General features: G+C 49.1%; 3 protein-coding genes across 3 annotated transcripts in view; 2 read left to right on the top strand and 1 right to left on the bottom strand.

The window, feature by feature from the left end:
* The window catches only part of LOC130212102 (coiled-coil domain-containing protein 171-like), an 18,959-nt gene extending 16,906 nt beyond the window's left edge, over positions 1 to 2,053 (bottom strand). Inside the window, exons 1-2 of the mRNA XM_056443238.1 lie at positions 2,026 to 2,053; positions 127 to 388 (exon numbers count right to left, since the gene is read on the bottom strand). Coding sequence (XP_056299213.1) covers positions 127 to 388; positions 2,026 to 2,033 — 270 coding nt within the window. The 5' untranslated portion in view covers positions 2,034 to 2,053. The remainder of the gene's footprint in view (positions 1 to 126; positions 389 to 2,025) is intronic.
* A 792-nt stretch (positions 2,054 to 2,845) lies between these two features.
* Positions 2,846 to 5,408, top strand: wdr55 (WD repeat domain 55). The gene is made up of 4 exons (XM_056443410.1): positions 2,846 to 3,567; positions 4,048 to 4,154; positions 4,366 to 4,635; positions 4,777 to 5,408. The coding sequence occupies exons 1-4, from the start codon at positions 3,001 to 3,003 to the stop codon at positions 5,093 to 5,095; spliced, it is 1,263 nt and encodes a 420-aa protein (XP_056299385.1). The 5' UTR covers positions 2,846 to 3,000; the 3' UTR covers positions 5,096 to 5,408.
* Positions 5,409 to 6,156: 748 nt separating this feature from the next.
* Positions 6,157 to 17,612, top strand: LOC130212189 (trichohyalin-like). The gene is made up of 10 exons (XM_056443329.1): positions 6,157 to 6,274; positions 6,523 to 6,631; positions 7,821 to 7,885; positions 8,792 to 8,927; positions 10,067 to 12,541; positions 12,706 to 12,800; positions 12,869 to 13,595; positions 15,482 to 15,583; positions 15,668 to 15,938; positions 17,144 to 17,612. Exons 2-10 carry the CDS (start codon positions 6,548 to 6,550, stop codon positions 17,161 to 17,163), a joined length of 3,975 nt encoding a protein of 1,324 aa, XP_056299304.1. The 5' UTR covers positions 6,157 to 6,274; positions 6,523 to 6,547; the 3' UTR covers positions 17,164 to 17,612.
* Positions 17,613 to 17,714: the final 102 nt, after the last annotated feature.

The raw sequence follows: 17,714 nt of genomic DNA on the forward strand, positions 1-17,714 counted from the left end.
TAGTGTACTCACAGTACTTCCTAGTGTACTCACAGTACTTCCTAGTGTACTCACAGTACCTCCTAGTGTACTCACAGTACCTCCTAGTGTACTCACAGTACCTCCTAGTGTACTCACAGTACTCACCTCCTGGTTGTGTTCAGCCTTCAGCTCCAGCTGCTGCTTCTCCAGCTGATGGACTCTCAGCCTCCTGGACTGGTCTCCTCCTCCTCTTTCACCTCCTCCTCCTCTTTCTTCTGACGCTGCCCTCCTGCTCCTCACCTCCTTCTCCCTCCTACGGCCTCCTCCGTCTCCTCTCCTCCTCTCCTTCACTCTTCCCTTCTTCCTCTCCTCCTCCTCCTCTCTACTTCCTGTCTGCATCTCCTTCTGTTGCATGATGTCATTCAACCTGCATGAAGAGTACACGTTAAAGGTACTTTATGATGTACTTTATGATGTACTTTGCTCTCTCCTCAGAGGGAACCACTATAATAATAATAATAATCATCATTTATTTTATATAGCGCTTCTCAAGGCACCCGAAGTCGCTTTACAGAGTCCAGAGTCCAGTAGTCATACACACACAGTCATCCCGGTGGTGGAGCTACATCAGTAGCCACAGCTGCCCTGGGGCAGACTGACGGAAGCGTGGCAGCCAATCAGCGCCTACGGCCCCTCCCCCACCACCAACACTCATTCACATCCATACGAACCGGGGTGAGGCTGCGGTGCATGTCTTATGATGGTGGGGGAAACCGGAGGACCCGGAGGAAACCCACGCAGACACGAGGAGAACATAAGGAGAACATAAGGAGAACACGAGGAGAACACGAGGAGAACATGCAAACTCCACACAGAAAGGACCTGGAACGAACGGGATTTGAACCCAGGGCCTTCTTGCTGTGAGGCGACAGTGCTAACCACTGAGCCACCGTGCTGCCCAAAGTACTAAAGTACTTCTTACTGTACTACCTCTCAGAGGTACATATAGTACTTTATACTGTACGACGTTTAAGATGATGTCATTCAACCTGCAGCTTGGAATATACTTTAAAATATATATTTAAAATATATATATTCTTAAAACTTAAAACAAACACAGTTCAGCAAACGAAGCAATACATAATCGCAGTATTAGTAGAGTATCTGTGTACTTCATATATTTATATCAGGGCCCTGGAGGCCAGTTGCTAGGCGGAGTGTTGCCATGACAACAGACGCAGTCGACCCGCGAAAAGCGACGTCCGTCCCCGTCATGTGTCCGGAGTGAACAAAAAACAAACAAAGACTGTTTACAAATAAACCGGATACACGTCACACTTCTGTTAAAAATACATTCCCGCGTAGTTTCTAGCTTTTATAAACCGTCCCAGTCAACAACACACACATATGTTACACATTTAAAATGTAAAGAGCCGTTTTGGTGGTTCTCCTATAAGCCTGATTAAAAAGAAGACCGTCGACCCGCTGCACACGTTAACAACTCTTACTCCGTGTAATTAAACCTGTCGGTCAACAGTGGCTCTCAAACTCAGACGTTTCGTGAACGGGATTCTGTTTAGAACCGGTGTTGCGGTTTAACAGGTGACCGTGTTAACTGGCGACTTTTCAGCCGAACGCTTCGGCTGTTGTCGTGGTTACGACAGCCGAAAAATGGGGTGGAGAAAACATATAGCTGTCCTCGTGAATGCCGCTTAGTTTAATTTTGTATTCCAGTGTCAAACCCTCTCATACATAATCATATATAAATTAAGCAATGCTGCATTACGAGGGCAGCTATACATGTTCTCTTCCTATTTTCACTACCTGCCTGAAACCACGACAACAACGGACGCGTTCGGCTGAAAAGTCGCGAGTTAACACGGTCGCCTGTTAAACCGGAACACCGGAACAAAGAGCTGCGTCACGGATAATGTTTTAATTGACATATTTGTGTGTTCCAACCCCACTTTACCCGGAAAGAGGACGTCCACACCGCAAACTGCCTTCATTGCGGTCATAACGAGAGCTGCAAACAGCTCGTAGTGAAGCTTTAGAAACACTTACAGCGACATCTGTCCAGGAGCCGTTTGAATCTGACGCCATCTTTAGCGTCTAGACGTCACTTCCGCATTAACACCGGATTGGCTGGATAACCGGCAAATTGGGACCGCCCATTTTGGACCGTCATATATAATTATTTATTATTTAGTAATTATGAGTTTAATTTAAAAAATAGTAATGCATTAAATTAAAATAATATATATTTTACATATACATAAAAACATTGAAATTACAAATACAATGTTTTCATTAAATAATGTTATTAAAATATACGGCAAGTGACTTTTTTTACGCCGGCATCGGAGCTCTGCGGCGCGCGAGTCGGAGAGCCGAGAATTGTTAACTCGACACGGAGAGACAGAATGACACGCTGCTGTAGAGACGACCAACATCAGATCGGTCAGTACGCAAAGGCGTGAAGTAACACAAGGGGCGTTACGCATTGTGGATTATTTTCGCCCATGCGTACCTGCGTACCAGTTATGTGCACCCCTGATTATAATGTCAATCACCCACACATTGATTCTTGGAGGTCTGCGGGAATTTAAAACACACACATCATCCTGAATTAAAAGAGCAACACAATTTATTTTTAGTGGACCTGTTTCATATTTTAAAATTATATTCTAATTTAAAATGTGTTACATGTATATTTATATACACACGTGTCTTTGAGCAAGACATTGAACCCCCAGTTTCTTCACTGAGGTTCAGTGTCAAGAATACATTATTAAATATGTATATTAAAGAAACAAATAATCAGGAAGAACTGTAAAGGCAATCAAATTAAAATAGAAAAAATATGGTTGTAGCTACAAATATGTTTAATGTGTATATGTCTTCTTCTGTATTAACAAAGCTGCTATTCATTGTAGTGGCGTTAGAAGTGTAGTACCGCAGTGAGCCGCCAGTGTCATCGCATTGCTCTGGTTAAGCTGCCATTTACTTCAGTGTAGAAGAAGAAACGAAGAAAACAACATGGCGGCGCCCGCGGAACACGTTGGAACCGACTGCGCGGAGGCAGATCCTCCAGAAACGGACACGACGGGAGCCCCGGAAGCCGCCAGCGACACCGACACCGACACCTCGGACCCGGCGGACCCGGCAGACCCGGCAGACCCGGACCCCGATGGGGATCAGGACGAAGACGACGAAGAGCCTCCCGAGCCGAGGGTCCGCGACACCCCGCAGGACATCAAGCTGGAGGCCATCGCCAACACGGTGGCGCTGCACCCGAGCCGCGACGTGCTGGTGTGCGGGGACGTGGACGGGGACATCTACGCGTACGCGTACTCGTGCACGGAGGGCCAGAACCGGGAGCTGTGGTCCTCCGGGCACCACATGAAGTCCTGCCGCCAGGTGCGCTTCTCCGCCGACGGGCTGCGGCTGGTCAGCGTGTCGCGCGACAAGGCCGTGCACCTGCTGGACGTGGAGCGCGGCACGCTGGTGACCCGGATCCGCGGGGCCCACGGGGCCCCCATCAACAGCCTGCTGCTGCTGGACGAGAACCTGCTGGCCACCGGGGACGACGCGGGAACCCTGAAGGTCCGGACCGGAAGTGACGTTCCCAGATAATCACAGCGACCTTTATGAGTCACAATTATGAGTTCAAAGGTCACAGTTATGAGTTCAAAAGTCACAGTTATGAGTTTGAAAGTCAGTTATGAGTTTAAAAGTCACAGTTATGAGTTCAAAAGTCACAATTATGAGTTCAAAAGTCACAATTATGAGTTCAAAAGTCACAATTATGAGTTCTAATATAATCAAAGTGTCTTACTGGGCTTTTCTACATAAACGTACAAGAAAAAGTCACGTGACGCGATCTGGCCCCAGCTGGTCTCTGGAGGTCTTCTGGTGGTCTTCAGCTGGTCTCTGGAGGTCTCTGGAGGTCTCAGTGTCTGTATGAAATACTCTTTTATCGTGTTTAGTTTCTCGTTTTTATATTTAGAATCGAGGAACCTCGTGTTCTCTCCAGAGTAACTTGTTGTGGTTGTTGTTGTTGTTGTTGTTGTGGTGGCGGTTTAGGTGTGGGACATGAGGAAGGGGACGGACATCATGGACCTGAAGCAGCACGATGATTACATCAGTGACATCGCAGTGGACCAGAACAAGAGGATCCTGCTCACGACCAGGTGGGGATGTTCATATTATTAATAATAATATTATTACAAATGTTATTAATACATTTATATATTATTACTATTATTAATAATAATAATAAATATTAATAATTAAATATTATTAATAATAATTAATATTATTAATAATGATCATGATAATATTAATATGTTGTCCGCGCTGCGTTCAAAGACCGTGGTAAAGCCGAGCCTCCTCCTCCCTCAGCGGCGACGGCACGCTGGGCGTGTTCAACCTGAAGCGGCGGCGCTTCGAGCTGCGGTCGGAGAGCCAGAGCGGGGACCTGACGGCCGTGGCCCTCATGAAGCGGGGCCACAAGGTGCTGTGCGGCTCCAGCGAGGGGACGCTCTACCTCTTCAACTGGGACGGCTTCGGGGCCACGAGCGACCGCTTCGCCCTGAGGGCCGAGTCCGTGGACTGCCTGGTGCCGCTCAGCGACAGCATCGTGTGCACCGGCGCCACGGATGGCTACATCCGGTGAGGGGGGGGGGGGGGGCTGAGGGTTTGAGGTGGTCCTAAACGGCCTGATGGTCTAGATGGATCCAAAACTAGATTAAATGGTCCTGTGGTGGTCCTGTGGTGGTCTAGCCTGGTCCTAACGCCCCCCCTCCCCCTCAGAGCCGTGAGCGTGCTCCCCAACCGGGTGCTGGGCTGCGTGGGGCAGCACGTGGGCGAGCCCATCGAGGAGCTGGCCTCCTCCTGGGACCGGCGCCTCCTCGCCAGCAGCGCCCACGACCAGCTCATCAAGTTCTGGGACGTGTCGGCGCTGCCCGGCACCACCGTCCCAGAGTACCGCAAGAGGAAGAAGAAGGACGGCCGCATGAAGGCGCTGAGCAAGAAGGCCCACGGGGACAACGACTTCTACGCCGGGCTGCTGGAGGAGGAGGAGGAGAAGGAGGAGGAGACGCAGAAGGAGGAGGAGGAGGACAGCGACTAGAACCCCCATGTGGTCTGTGGACTGGAGGCAGACCACCAGGTGAAGACGAGGACCTTCATCCACACCGACTCACCTTAAAAAATGACTTTTTCCTCAATTTATTTGTTATTTATTTTCTTTCGTTCGGAAAAACTTTAAAAAACTGAAATTGGGGATAAGAAAAAGAAATCCAAATGATTCGGCTTTGCCTCCAGATGTTTGGTGACTTCTGAATTTGGGGGAAAGAAATTTATTTGTATCCACATTAAAATTGTTTAGTTTTTTATATAAATTGTCACTTATTTATTTTTTGTTGATTATACTTTAAATAAGTTGTTGATGTTTTCTTCGTGTTTCCAGTTCGATGCTCCTGAAGTTTTAACGTGCATTTTATTTATTTATTCACAGGAAAAACCTACAAATTAAAATATAATACCGGTTAATATCAAGAAGTATCAATAACTTAATTAATGTAAATTATGTATTTTGGTTTTTTTCATGCTGGTGTTGGAAGTAATATTCAGATCTGAACTAAAAAAACATTAAGTACAACACAGAATTTTTTTTATTACTTTACAGCCCAAACTGTAATTTACATAAAATATTGTTGGTGAAATTTATACAAATATGCAAAAATAAACAGTTTAATATTGAAATGAAAAATAATAATGAAAACAAACTGCTATATTTGACTCGGCTGTAAAAAATCTATAAATATGTAAATAGTAAAAGTACATTACTTATAATTTGTACTTGCAAGCCTTAAAGTATAGTTGATTACTTTTTTTAAATAAATAAATTTAACTTGGAAAAAGTAAAACAATGTGACGTTTTTACTGTCTGGGTGATGAAAGAAACATTGCATTAAAGTAAATATAAATAGGGAACTTATGTTTATAATTATGTCGTTAAATCTACTCAGTTAAATATATAATCGAGTTAGAAGCTAAATAATTTATAATTAGTTGTTACCTTCTATATTATTAGTCTTTCACGTTTCCGTTCGAGGTGGTACGGTCGCTCGCGAGTGGAACAGTCCAGCGGGCGGGCGGGAAACGCTGCTGACGTCACGTGACGCAGCTCGAGTCAACATGGCGGCGCCGAGTAACGGCGTAGCTTAGTAACGAGAAGCAGCCCGGCGCACCGAGGCGGTTCTCTCGCGTTTCCAGACAACCACCGGGTTGGGCTTTGTTTCTCCGGGTAAGTCAGAGTCCCGCCGTCCGGTTGAAACTCACATTTAATAACCAGAGAAGAAGAACGCGGAGCTGGGCGGGTTATAACGGCGAGCTAGCTTAAAGCGAGCATCTCCGCTAGCATGTATTTGTCAACAGAGAAACACGCGACTCGGGTCGAGGACGCAGTTTCCTCCTCGCGCGCGCGCTTACGAGGCGGGAAGTCGACGTTTATCTAACGTGTCGTTACTTAAAACTCTTCTTGACGTTTCCCAGGTTGTTGTGCCGTAAAGCAGAAGGCATGCCGGGAAAACACGTCGAGCAGAACAAACAGGGAGACCTGGTGTTCGCCAAGATGAAAGGGTTCCCTCACTGGCCGGCCCGGGTGAGACACACACACACACACACACACACACACACACACACACAGACACAGACACAGAGAGAGAGAGAGACACACACACACAGACACACAGAGAGAGAGAGAGACACACACACAGAGACACACACACACACACACACACACAGACACACAGAGAGAGACACACACACACAGACACACAGAGAGAGACACACACAGACACACAGAGAGAGAGAGACACACACACAGAGACACACACACAGAGACACACACACACACACACACAGACACAGAGAGAGAGAGAGACACACACACACAGACACACAGAGAGAGAGAGAGACACACACACAGAGACACACACACACACAGACACACAGAGAGAGACACACACACACAGACACACAGAGAGAGACACACACACACACACACACACAGACACACAGAGAGAGAGAGAGACACACAGACACACACACAGAGACACACACACAGAGAGAGATACACACAGACACACACACACACAGACATACAGAGAGAGACACACACAGACACACACACAGACACACAGAGAGAGACACACACAGAGACACACACACACAGACACACAGAGAGAGACACACACAGACACACACACAGACAGAGAGAGAGACACACACAGACACACAGAGAGACACACACACACACACAGAGAGAGAGAAGAGACACACACACAGAGACACACACACACACACACAGACACACAGAGAGAGACACACACACACAGACACACAGAGAGAGACACACACACACACACACAGACACACAGAGAGAGAGAGACACACACACAGAGACACACACACACAGACACACAGAGAGAGACACACACACACACACACACAGAGACACACACACAGACACAAAGAGAGAGACACACACAGACACACACAGACACACACACACACAGACACACAGAGAGAGACACACAGAGACACACACAGACACACACAGACACACACACACACAGACACACACACACAGACACAGAGAGAGAGACACACACACAGAGACACACACACACAGACACACACACACACACACAGAGAGAGACACACACACACACACACACACACAGAGAGAGACACACACAGACACACACACACACACACACACAGAGAGAGACACACACAGACACACACACACACACACACACACCCTCTCATGGTCTCCCTGTGTTCAGGTGTGTAAGTCTGATGATGGAACCAAGAAGAGAGTCTCGGTCTTCTTCTACGGGACGCACCAAATGTAGGTAGAGCTGTCAGCCACCTGTCTCACCCTCTCTGTGTCTCACCCTCTCTGTCTCACCCTCTCTGTGTCTCACCCTCTCTGTCTCACCCTCTCTGTGTCACCCTCTCTGTGTCTCACCCTCTCTGTGTCTCACCCTCTCTCTGTCTCACCCTCTCTGTCTCACCCTCTCTGTGTCTCACCCTCTCTGTCTCACCCCCTCTGTGTCTCACCCTCTCTGTCTCACCCTCTCTGTGTCTCACCCCCTCTGTGTCTCACCCTCTCTCTGTCTCACCCTCTCTGTGTCTCACCCTCTCTGTGTCTCACCCTCTCTGTGTCTCACCCTCTCTGTCTCACCCCCTCTGTGTCTCACCCTCTCTCTGTCTCACCCTCTCTGTGTCTCACCCTCTCTGTGTCTCACCCTCTCTGTCTCACCCCCTCTGTGTCTCACCCTCTCTCTGTCTCACCCTCTCTGTGTCTCACCCTCTCTGTGTCTCACCCTCTCTGTCTCTCACCCTCTCTGTCTCACCCTCTGTGTCTCACCCTCTCTGTCTCACCCCCTCTGTGTCTCACCCTCTCTGTCTCACCCTCTCTGTGTCTCACCCTCTCTGTCTCACCCCCTGTGTTTCACCCTCTCTGTCTCACCCTCTCTGTGTCTCACCCTCTCTGTCTCACCCTCTCTGTGTCTCACCCTCTCTGTCTCACCCTCTGTGTCTCACCCTCTCTGTCTCACCCTCTCTGTGTCTCACCCTCTCTGTCTCACCCTCTGTGTCTCACCCTCTGTGTCTCACCCTCTCTGTCTCACCCTCTCTGTGTCTCACCCTCTCTGTCTCACCCTCTCTGTCTCACCCTCTCTGTGTCTCACCCTCTCTGTCTCACCCTCTGTGTCTCACCCTCTCTGTCTCACCCTCTCTGTCTCACCCCCAGAGGTCTGGTCCTCCCGGAGAACATCGTCCCGTTCGTGGGCAACAAGATGAAGTTCGGCAGCGGCGTGCGCATCAAAGGCTTCTCTGAGGGCATGTGGGAGATCCAGAACACGCCGCGGGTCGGGAGCAAAGCAAGGGTGAGGGAGAGAGACAGGCAGAGAGAGAGAGACAGGCAGAGAGAGAGAGACAGGCAGAGAGAGAGACAGAGAGAGAGAGAGAGAGAGACAGGCAGAGAGAGAGAGAGACAGGCAGAGAGAGAGAGACAGGCAGAGAGAGAGAGAGGCAGAGAGAGAGAGACAGGCAGAGAGAGAGACAGGCAGAGAGAGAGAGACAGGTAGAGAGAGAGAGACAGAGAGAGAGAGAGACAGAGAGAGAGAGAGAGACAGGCAGAGAGAGAGAGAGAGACAGGCAGAGAGAGAGAGAGGCAGGCAGAGAGAGAGAGACAGGTAGAGAGAGACAGGCAGAGAGAGAGAGACAGAGAGAGAGACAGAGACAGGCAGAGAGAGAGACAGAGAGAGAGACAGAGAGAGACAGGCAGAGAGACAGAGAGAGACAGGCAGAGGGAGAGAGACAGGCAGAGAGAGAGAGGCAGAGAGAGAGAGACAGGTAGAGAGAGAGACAGAGAGAGAGACAGAGACAGGCAGAGAGAGAGAGAGAAAGGCAGAGGGAGAGAGACAGGCAGAGAGAGAGAGACAGGCAGAGAGAGAGAGACAGGCAGAGAGAGAGAGAGAGGCAGGCAGAGAGAGAGAGAGGCAGGCAGAGAGAGAGAGAGAGGCAGAGAGAGAGAGGCAGAGAGAGAGAGGCAGAGAGAGAGAGACAGAGAGAGAGACAGGTAGAGAGAGAGAGAAAGGCAGAGGGAGAGAGACAGGCAGAGAGAGAGAGGGAGAGAGACAGGCAGAGAGAGAGAGAGAGAGAGACAGGCAGAGAGAGACAGGCAGAGAGAGAGAGAGAGACAGGCAGAGAGAGAGAGAGAGAGGCAGAGAGAGAGAGGCAGAGAGAGAGAGAGAAAGGCAGAGGGAGAGAGACAGGCAGAGAGAGAGAGACAGGCAGAGAGAGAGACAGGTAGAGAGAGAGAGACAGGTAGAGAGACAGGCAGAGAGAGAGAGAGAGAAAGGCAGAGGGAGAGAGACAGGCAGAGGGAGAGAGACAGGCAGAGAGAGAGAGACAGGCAGAGAGAGAGAGACAGGCAGAGAGAGAGAGAGAGAAAGGCAGAGAGAGAGAGACGGTTGTACAAGTTCTGTTTCATGACGTGTGACTATAGATGTTGTGTCCTCAGGCTTCACCTACCAAGACGACTGCCACGGACACGCCTAAGAGCACCCCCTCTAAAGCCACGCCCACTCCATCTAAAGCCACGCCCCTTATAACCCAGGTCTCGGGTAAACAGGAAGTGGCTCCTGTGGGTAAAACTCCCACCAGAGCGTCTCTGAGATCATCCGGCCAGAAACCCACCTCAGAGCCCTGTGTTCACAGGAGGAGCAGGAGGCCAGGGGGGAGGAGGGAGGAGGAGAAGAAAGAGGAGGAGGTGGAGATGGTGAAGAAGGAGGTGGAGGAGAAGAAAGAAGAAGAGGAGGATGAGAAGAAAGAAGACAAGGAGAAGAAGAAGAAAGAGGAGGAGGGAGGACAGAGAGAAGAGGAGGAGATGAGGGAGGAGGAGGAGTCATCGGAGAAGCAAGGGCTCAAGAGGAGGAGAGAAGAGAAGGAAACGCATGGGGACCTCGCTGAAGGAAAGAAAGAGGAGACGACGGCATCAGAGAGGAAAGAGGAGGCGCAGGGTGGAGAAGGAGGAGCAAAGACAAAAGAGAAGGAGGAAGAGGAGAGCCGAGGAGTCAAGAGGAGGAGAAACCAGAAGGAAAGGAATCAGGACGACAGCAAGGGAGCGAAACAAGTGGAAGAGGAGGAGAAACTGAGGAAGACGAAGATCGATGATGGAGAACCAAAGACATCGGAGGGCAAAAGGATGAAGACGAGGAGAACAGAGAAGGAGGAGAAGAAGGAAACGGAACAACGTGGCAGGGAAGGAAAGAGGACGAAGAGGGAGACGAGAGCGGAGAAGGAAACGAGCGGATCGGAGAAGGAAAGAGAACAAGGTTGCAGCGAAGGAAAGAAGGAGGACAAGAAGGAAACGAGAAGAACAGAGAAGGAGAAGGAAACGGAACAAGGTGGTAGCGAAGGAAAGAAGGAGGAGAGAACAAGGAGGGAGATGAGGAGAACAGAGAAAGAAAAGGAGAAGGAGGAGAGAACAAGGAGGGAGGAGACGAGGGGAGCAGAGGAGGAGGAGAAGGAAACGGAACAAGGTAGCAGCGAAGGAAAGAAGGAGGAGAGGACGAGGAAAGAGGAGACGAGGGGAGCAGAGGAGAAAGAAACGGAACAAGGTAGCAACGAAGGAAAGAAGAAGGAGGAGAGGACGAGGAGAGGAAAGAAGGAAATGAGAACGGAGGAGGAGGAAATGGAACACGGTAGTAGCAAAGAAAAGAAGGAGAGGACAAGGAGGGAGGAGACGAGGGGAGCAGAGGAGGAGAAGGAAACGGAACAAGGTAGCAGCGAAGGAAAGAAGGAGGAGGAGAGGATGAGGAGAGGAAAGAAGGAAACGAGAACAGAGAAGGAAATGGAACAAGGTGGTAGAGAAGGAAAGAAGGAGGAGAGAACAAGGAGGGAGGAGATGAGGGGAGCAGAGGAGGAGGAGAAGGAAACGGAACAAGGTAGCAGCGAAGGAAAGAAGGAGGAGAGGACGAGGAAAGAGGAGACGAGGGGAGCAGAGGAGAAAGAAACGGAACAAGGTAGCAACGAAGGAAAGAAGAAGGAGGAGAGGACGAGGAGAGGAAAGAAGGAAATGAGAACGGAGGAGGAAATGGAACACGGTAGTAGCAAAGAAAAGAAGGAGAGGACAAGGAGGGAGGAGACGAGGGGAGCAGAGGAGGAGAAGGAAACGGAACAAGGTAGCAGCGAAGGAAAGAAGGAGGAGGAGAGGATGAGGAGAGGAAAGAAGGAAACGAGAACAGAGAAGGAGGAGGAAACGGAACAAGGTGGCAGCAAAGGAATGAAGGAGAGGACGAGGAGAACAGACAAAGAGGACGAGAAGGAGGAGAGGACAAGGAGGGAGGAGACGAGGGGAGCGGGGAAGGAGGAGGAAACGGAACACGGTAGCAGTGAAGGAAAGAAGGAGGAGAGGACAAAGAGAGGAAAGAAGGAAACGAGAACAGAGGAGGAGGTGGAACAAGGTAGCAGTGAAGGAAAGAAGGAGGAGAGGTCAAAGAGAGGAATGAAGGAAACGAGAACACAGAAGAAGGAGGAGGAAATGGAACAAGGTAGCAGCGAAGGAAAGAAGGAGGAGAGGACAAAGAGAGGAAAGAAGGAAACGAGAACAGAGAAGGAGGAGGTGGAGGAGGAACCAGGTGGCAGCAAAGGAAAGGAGGAGGAGAGGACGAAGAGGGACACGAGGTCGGAGAGCGAGGGAAGGAAAAGAACGAGGGAAAAGGAGGAGCAGCTGAAAACTAACGGAGAGGAAAGGAGAGACAGGAAGGAGGAGGCGACGATGATGATGAAGAAGGTGAAGGATGTCGTGGTGGTGATGATGAAGAAGGAGAAGGAGGCGACGATCAAGAAGAAGAAAGAGGAGGCGACGATGATGAAGAAGGAGGAGACGGAGGAGAAGGAGGTGAAGAAAACCAGAGGGAGCAAAGCGATGAAGACGAGGAGAGGAAAGGGGGAAGAGGAGATTGAGAAGGGAGGAGGCGCAGCGAACGAGGAGGTGAAGATGCTTCATTGTTTCTAAATGTTTTGATTCACACGTGATGCGTTCAGGGACCGTCGGAAATAAGACAGTCTAAAGTTGATGCTCTTTTTTTCACAATAGTTTGTTTCATAAAATACTTAAAATATATAAATAACAACAACAACTTGTTGACGTTGCAGCGCCGCCTGGCTGCCAAGAGGGAAAGTCTGCTGACGTCTCTGAGAGGACTGCTGAAGGACGAGAGGGGAGCGAGGAGGAGGAGCAAGGGCTCCCTGTGAGGAACAGCACTCAGAGGAGGAGGAGGAGGAGGAGTCACATGTTCTCATTGCCTCCACTTCACAGGAACCTGGAGGCGAAGAAGAGGAGGAGTCAGGCGGCGGCGGAGAAGAAGAACTCCACGAGCGGGAAGTCGAAAGAAGAGACGACGACGGAGGTGAAACTGAAAGGAGGCGCCAAAAAAGAGGAAGAGGAGAAGGAGGAGCAGACGACGGAGGAGAAGAAGATGGACGTGAGCAAAGAGAAGGAGAGCGTCCAGAAGACGGAGGAGAAGAAAGACGAGAGGAAAATCATCGGGAAGATCGTGAAGGCGACGCCTGGAGGCGGAGCCAAAGTCCAGGTGAAGACCGTGATGGGGGGAGTGGCCATGGCGGCGGCGGAGGAGAAGAAGAAGAAAGAGGAGAAGGTGGAAGACAAGAAGAAGAGTTCCGGGAAAGGGAAGGAGAGAGAGAAGCAGAGCGGGGAGAAGAAGAAGAACGAAGACGAGCAGAAGGAGGTGAAGAAGGAGAGCGAGGCGACGGGCGACCGGAGGGAGAGGAAGAGCGAGAGAACCACAGAAGAAGAGTCGGAGCAGAAGGTCTCCGACGGGGAGGCGGCACCGCCGAAGAAGAGGAGCGATAAAGCGGAGTCTAAAGGGGGCGGAGCTACGAGGAGGGCCGAGGAGGCGGAGTCTAAAGAGGGCGGCGGCTCGTCGGGCGGCGGGAAGAAGAGCTCCGCCTCCGTGACGCTGACGGACTCCACGCTGCACCGGATCCACGGAGACATCCGAATCGCCCTGAAGACCGACAGCCCCGTGAGACCTGTTGTTGTTGTTGTTTGTTCAGGTCACCTTCGACAACCAGGACACGCCCACTTACTATGTTATTACTTTCCTTAAAAGTATAAAACAATCAGACAATATAAACACTAGAATACAAAAGAACAATAGGAACAACACTCGGGTAAACAAACAACACTCGGGTAAACAAACAACACTCGGGTAAACAAATAACACTCAGGTAAACAAACAACACTCGGGTAAACAAACAACACTGGTAAACAAACAACACTCTGGTAAACAAACAACACTCGGGTAAACAAGAGCTAACGGTGTATGTCTCCCCCTTGTGGACGCAGAGGTTTCTCCCCATGTGTCCTTAACCCTTCTCCTTGTCTTTAACCCGTCTCCTTGTCTTTAACCCTTCTCCTTGTCTTTAACTCGTCTCCTTGTCTTTAACCCTTCTCCTTGTCTTTAACTCGTCTCCTTGTCTTTAACCCTTCTCCTTGTCCTTAACCCTTCTCCTTGTCTTTAACCCGTCTCCTTGTCTTTAACCCTTCTCTTTAACCCTTCTCCTTGTCTTTAACCCTTCTCCTTGTCTTTAACTCGTCTCCTTGTCTTTAACCCTTCTCCTTGTCCTTAACCCTTCTCCTTGTCTTTAACCCGTCTCCTTGTCTTTAACCCTTCTCTTTAACCCTTCTCCTTGTCTTTAACCCTTCTCCTTGTCCTTAACCCTTCTCCTTGTCTTTAACCCGTCTCCTTGTCTTTAACCCTTCTCTTTAACCCTTCTCCTTGTCTTTAACTCGTCTCCTTGTCTTTAACCCTTCTCCTTGTCCTTAACCCGTCTCTTTGTCTTTAACCCTTCTCTTTAACCCTTCTCCTTCTCTTTAACCCTTCTCCTTGTCTTTAACCCTTCTCCTTGTCCTTAACCCTTCTCCTTGTCTTTAACCCTTCTCCTTGTCTTTAACCCGTCTCCTTGTCTTTAACCCTTCTCCTTGTCCTTAACCCTTCTCCTTGTCTTTAACCCTTCTCCTTGTCTTTAACCCTTCTCTCCTTGTCCTTAACCCTTCTCCTTGTCTTTAACCCTTCTCTCCTTGTCCTTAACCCTTCTCCTTGTCCTTAACCCTTCTCCTTGTCTTTAACCCTTCTCCTTGTCCTTAACCCTTCTCCTTGTCTTTAACCCTTCTCCTTGTCTAACCCTTCTCCTTGTCTTTAACCCTTCTCCTTGTCTTTAACCCTTCTCCTTGTCCTTAACCCTTCTCCTTGTCCTTAACCCTTCTCCTTGTCTTTAACCCTTGTCCTTAACCCTTCTCCTTGTCTTTAACCCTTGTCCTTAACCCTTCTCCTTGTCCTTAACCCTTCTCCTTGTCTTTAACCCTTACCTTAACCCTTCTCCTTGTCTTTAACCCTTCTCCTTAACCCTTCTCCTTGTCTTTAACCCGTCTCCTTGTCTTTAACCCTTCTCTTTAACCCTTCTCCTTGTCTTTAACCCTTCTCCTTGTCCTTAACCCTTCTCCTTGTCCTTAACCCTTCTCCTTGTCTTTAACCCTTGTCCTTAACCCTTCTCCTTGTCCTTAACCCTTCTCCTTGTCTTTAACCCTTCTCCTTGTCTTTAACCCTTCTCCTTAACCCTTCTCCTTGTCTTTAACCCGTCTCCTTGTCTTTAACCCTTCTCTTTAACCCTTCTCCTTGTCTTTAACCCTTCTCCTTGTCCTTAACCCTTCTCCTTAACCCTTCTCCTTGTCCTTAACTCTTCTCTTTGTCCTTAACCCTTCTCTTTGTCCTTAACCCTTCTCTTTGTCCTTAACCCTTCTCCTTGTATTTAACCCTTCTCCTTGTCCTTAACCCTTCTCCTTCTCTTTAACCCTTCTCCTTCTCTTTAACCCTTCTCCTTGTCTTTAACCCTTCTCCTTGTCTTGCAGGACATCAGGAAGTGCCTGCTGGCGTTGGACCAGCTCAGCATGGTGTACGTGACGTGTAAACACGTGCAGAGGCACAGCGAGCTGGTCTCCACCCTCAGGAAGGTGACGTAGCGCCCCCGGGGGGGGGGGGGGGACTAACGCTCCTCTCTGAGGAGGTGCTGGGCTAACGCTCCTCTCTGTGTGCAGCTGCGGAGCTACAAGGCCAGCCGGGCCGTCATGGACAAGGCGGCCATGTTGTACAGCCGCTTCAAGAACGCCTTCCTGGTGGGGGAGGGGGAGGAGGTGGTGAGCGCCGCCTTCCTGCGCTCCCTGCTGGAGGAGAAGGAGCGGGAGGAGGCGCAGCGGGCAGAGAGGCTGAAGGGGGAGGAGCCTCTGGAGGAGAAGGAGAGGGAGGAGCCTCTGCAGGCCACAGACAGAGGGAGCGACGGAGGAGAGGAGGAGGTGAAAATAGAAATCGGTGAGTAATTTAATGAGACACTTTTCGGGGGGTTTCCCCTCATGTCACATGACTGCTGGTCTCAGGCGATGATGTCATAGTTTCCCCTCATGTCACATGACTGCTGGTCTCAGGCGATGATGTCATAGTTTCCCCTCATGTCACATGACTGCTGGTCTCAGGCGATGTCATAGTTTCCTCTCATGTCACATGACTGCTGGTCTCAGGCGATGATGTCATAGTTTCCTCTCATGTCACATGACTGCTGGTCTCAGGCGATGATGTCATAGTTTCCCCTCATGTCACATGACTGCTGGTCTCAGGCGATGATGTCATAGTTTCCCCTCATGTCACATGACTGCTGGTCTCAGGCGATGATGTCATAGTTTCCCCTCATGTCACATGACTGCTGGTCTCAGGCGATGATGTCATAGTTTCCTCTCATGTCACATGACTGCTGGTCTCAGGCGATGATGTCATAGTTTCCCCTCATGTCACATGACTGCTGGTCTCAGGCGATGATGTCATAGTTTCCCCTCATGTCACATGACTGCTGGTCTCAGGCGATGATGTCATAGTTTCCTCTCATGTCACATGACTGCTGGTCTCAGGCGATGATGTCATAGTTTCCCCTCATGTCACATGACTGCTGGTCTCAGGCGATGATGTCATAGTTTCCTCTCATGTCACATGACTGCTGGTCTCAGGCGATGATGTCATAGTTTCCTCTCATGTCACATGACTGCTGGGCTCAGGCGATGATGTCATAGTTTCCTCTCATGTCACATGACTGCTGGTCTCAGGCGATGATGTCATAGTTTCCTCTCATGTCACATGACTGCTGGTCTCAGGCGATGTCATAGTTTTAAAATGGTATGTTTTTACACAATCTGATCAAAGTAAATAGATTGTTAGAGACATAAATAATAAAATAATATTCTTTATTTTAAATTTTTAAATGTTATTATTGATATAAGAAAATATATTTTATAATTTTCTGGAATTATCAAATTAATTCTTTCCATTTTCATTATTTATTTTAACTTTAATTATTACATTTATAATTAGTAATGTCTTATTATTAAAATTATTGTTATTATAAAATATGTTTCATGCTTAATGTATCATTTAAATATAAGTTATGATTTGTTTTTTTACCTTGCTTGTTTTTGTTTTGTTTGAATAAACCATTGTTTGTTGTTTATTGTTGTCTTGTCCCCCCACAGCTCCAGTGGACTGTCCCTGAAGGTTCTGTGTGTTTGAAGCCTGGACTGAACCAACTCCAATCTGAGGGGTGGACCACGCCCCTTTCCCCCACATAAACAATTATTTATTACCCGTCACTGAGCGGTCGCCCTCACCTGTCTCTCTGACCCCACCTGTCGTCGTTTGGGTGCGCTGTACCTTTAAGAAGCCGACGTAGCCTTAACTACCTCTGCTAACAGTTCCTGAGTTGGTTCAGGCAGGTGACGGGGCTGATGGGAGATGTAGTTGTATTGAGAGACTCTGAGTATTACTGCCGCCTTGGTTGCCGGGCAGGATTCGGTGCTTTTATAGCTTTTGTACATGTTTTATTCAGTAATGTGCCGCCGTGAGATGTTGTTGTTGTTGTTGTCGCATGAGACTGATCTGATGATCCTGATGAAGACGTTCTGTGTTCCTCGTTTACTGAATTAAAGAATCACAAGAGTCAAAGATCTGAGTTTAGAATCATGATTTATCAGAATGGAGAAGACAGACTCCCCCCCCCCCTCTCTCTCTTGCTCTCTCTATTTCTCTCTTTCTCCCTCCTGCTGT

Source organism: Pseudoliparis swirei, chromosome 21, assembly GCF_029220125.1.
Source record: "Pseudoliparis swirei isolate HS2019 ecotype Mariana Trench chromosome 21, NWPU_hadal_v1, whole genome shotgun sequence".
Taxonomy (NCBI): Eukaryota; Metazoa; Chordata; class Actinopteri; order Perciformes; family Liparidae; genus Pseudoliparis; species Pseudoliparis swirei.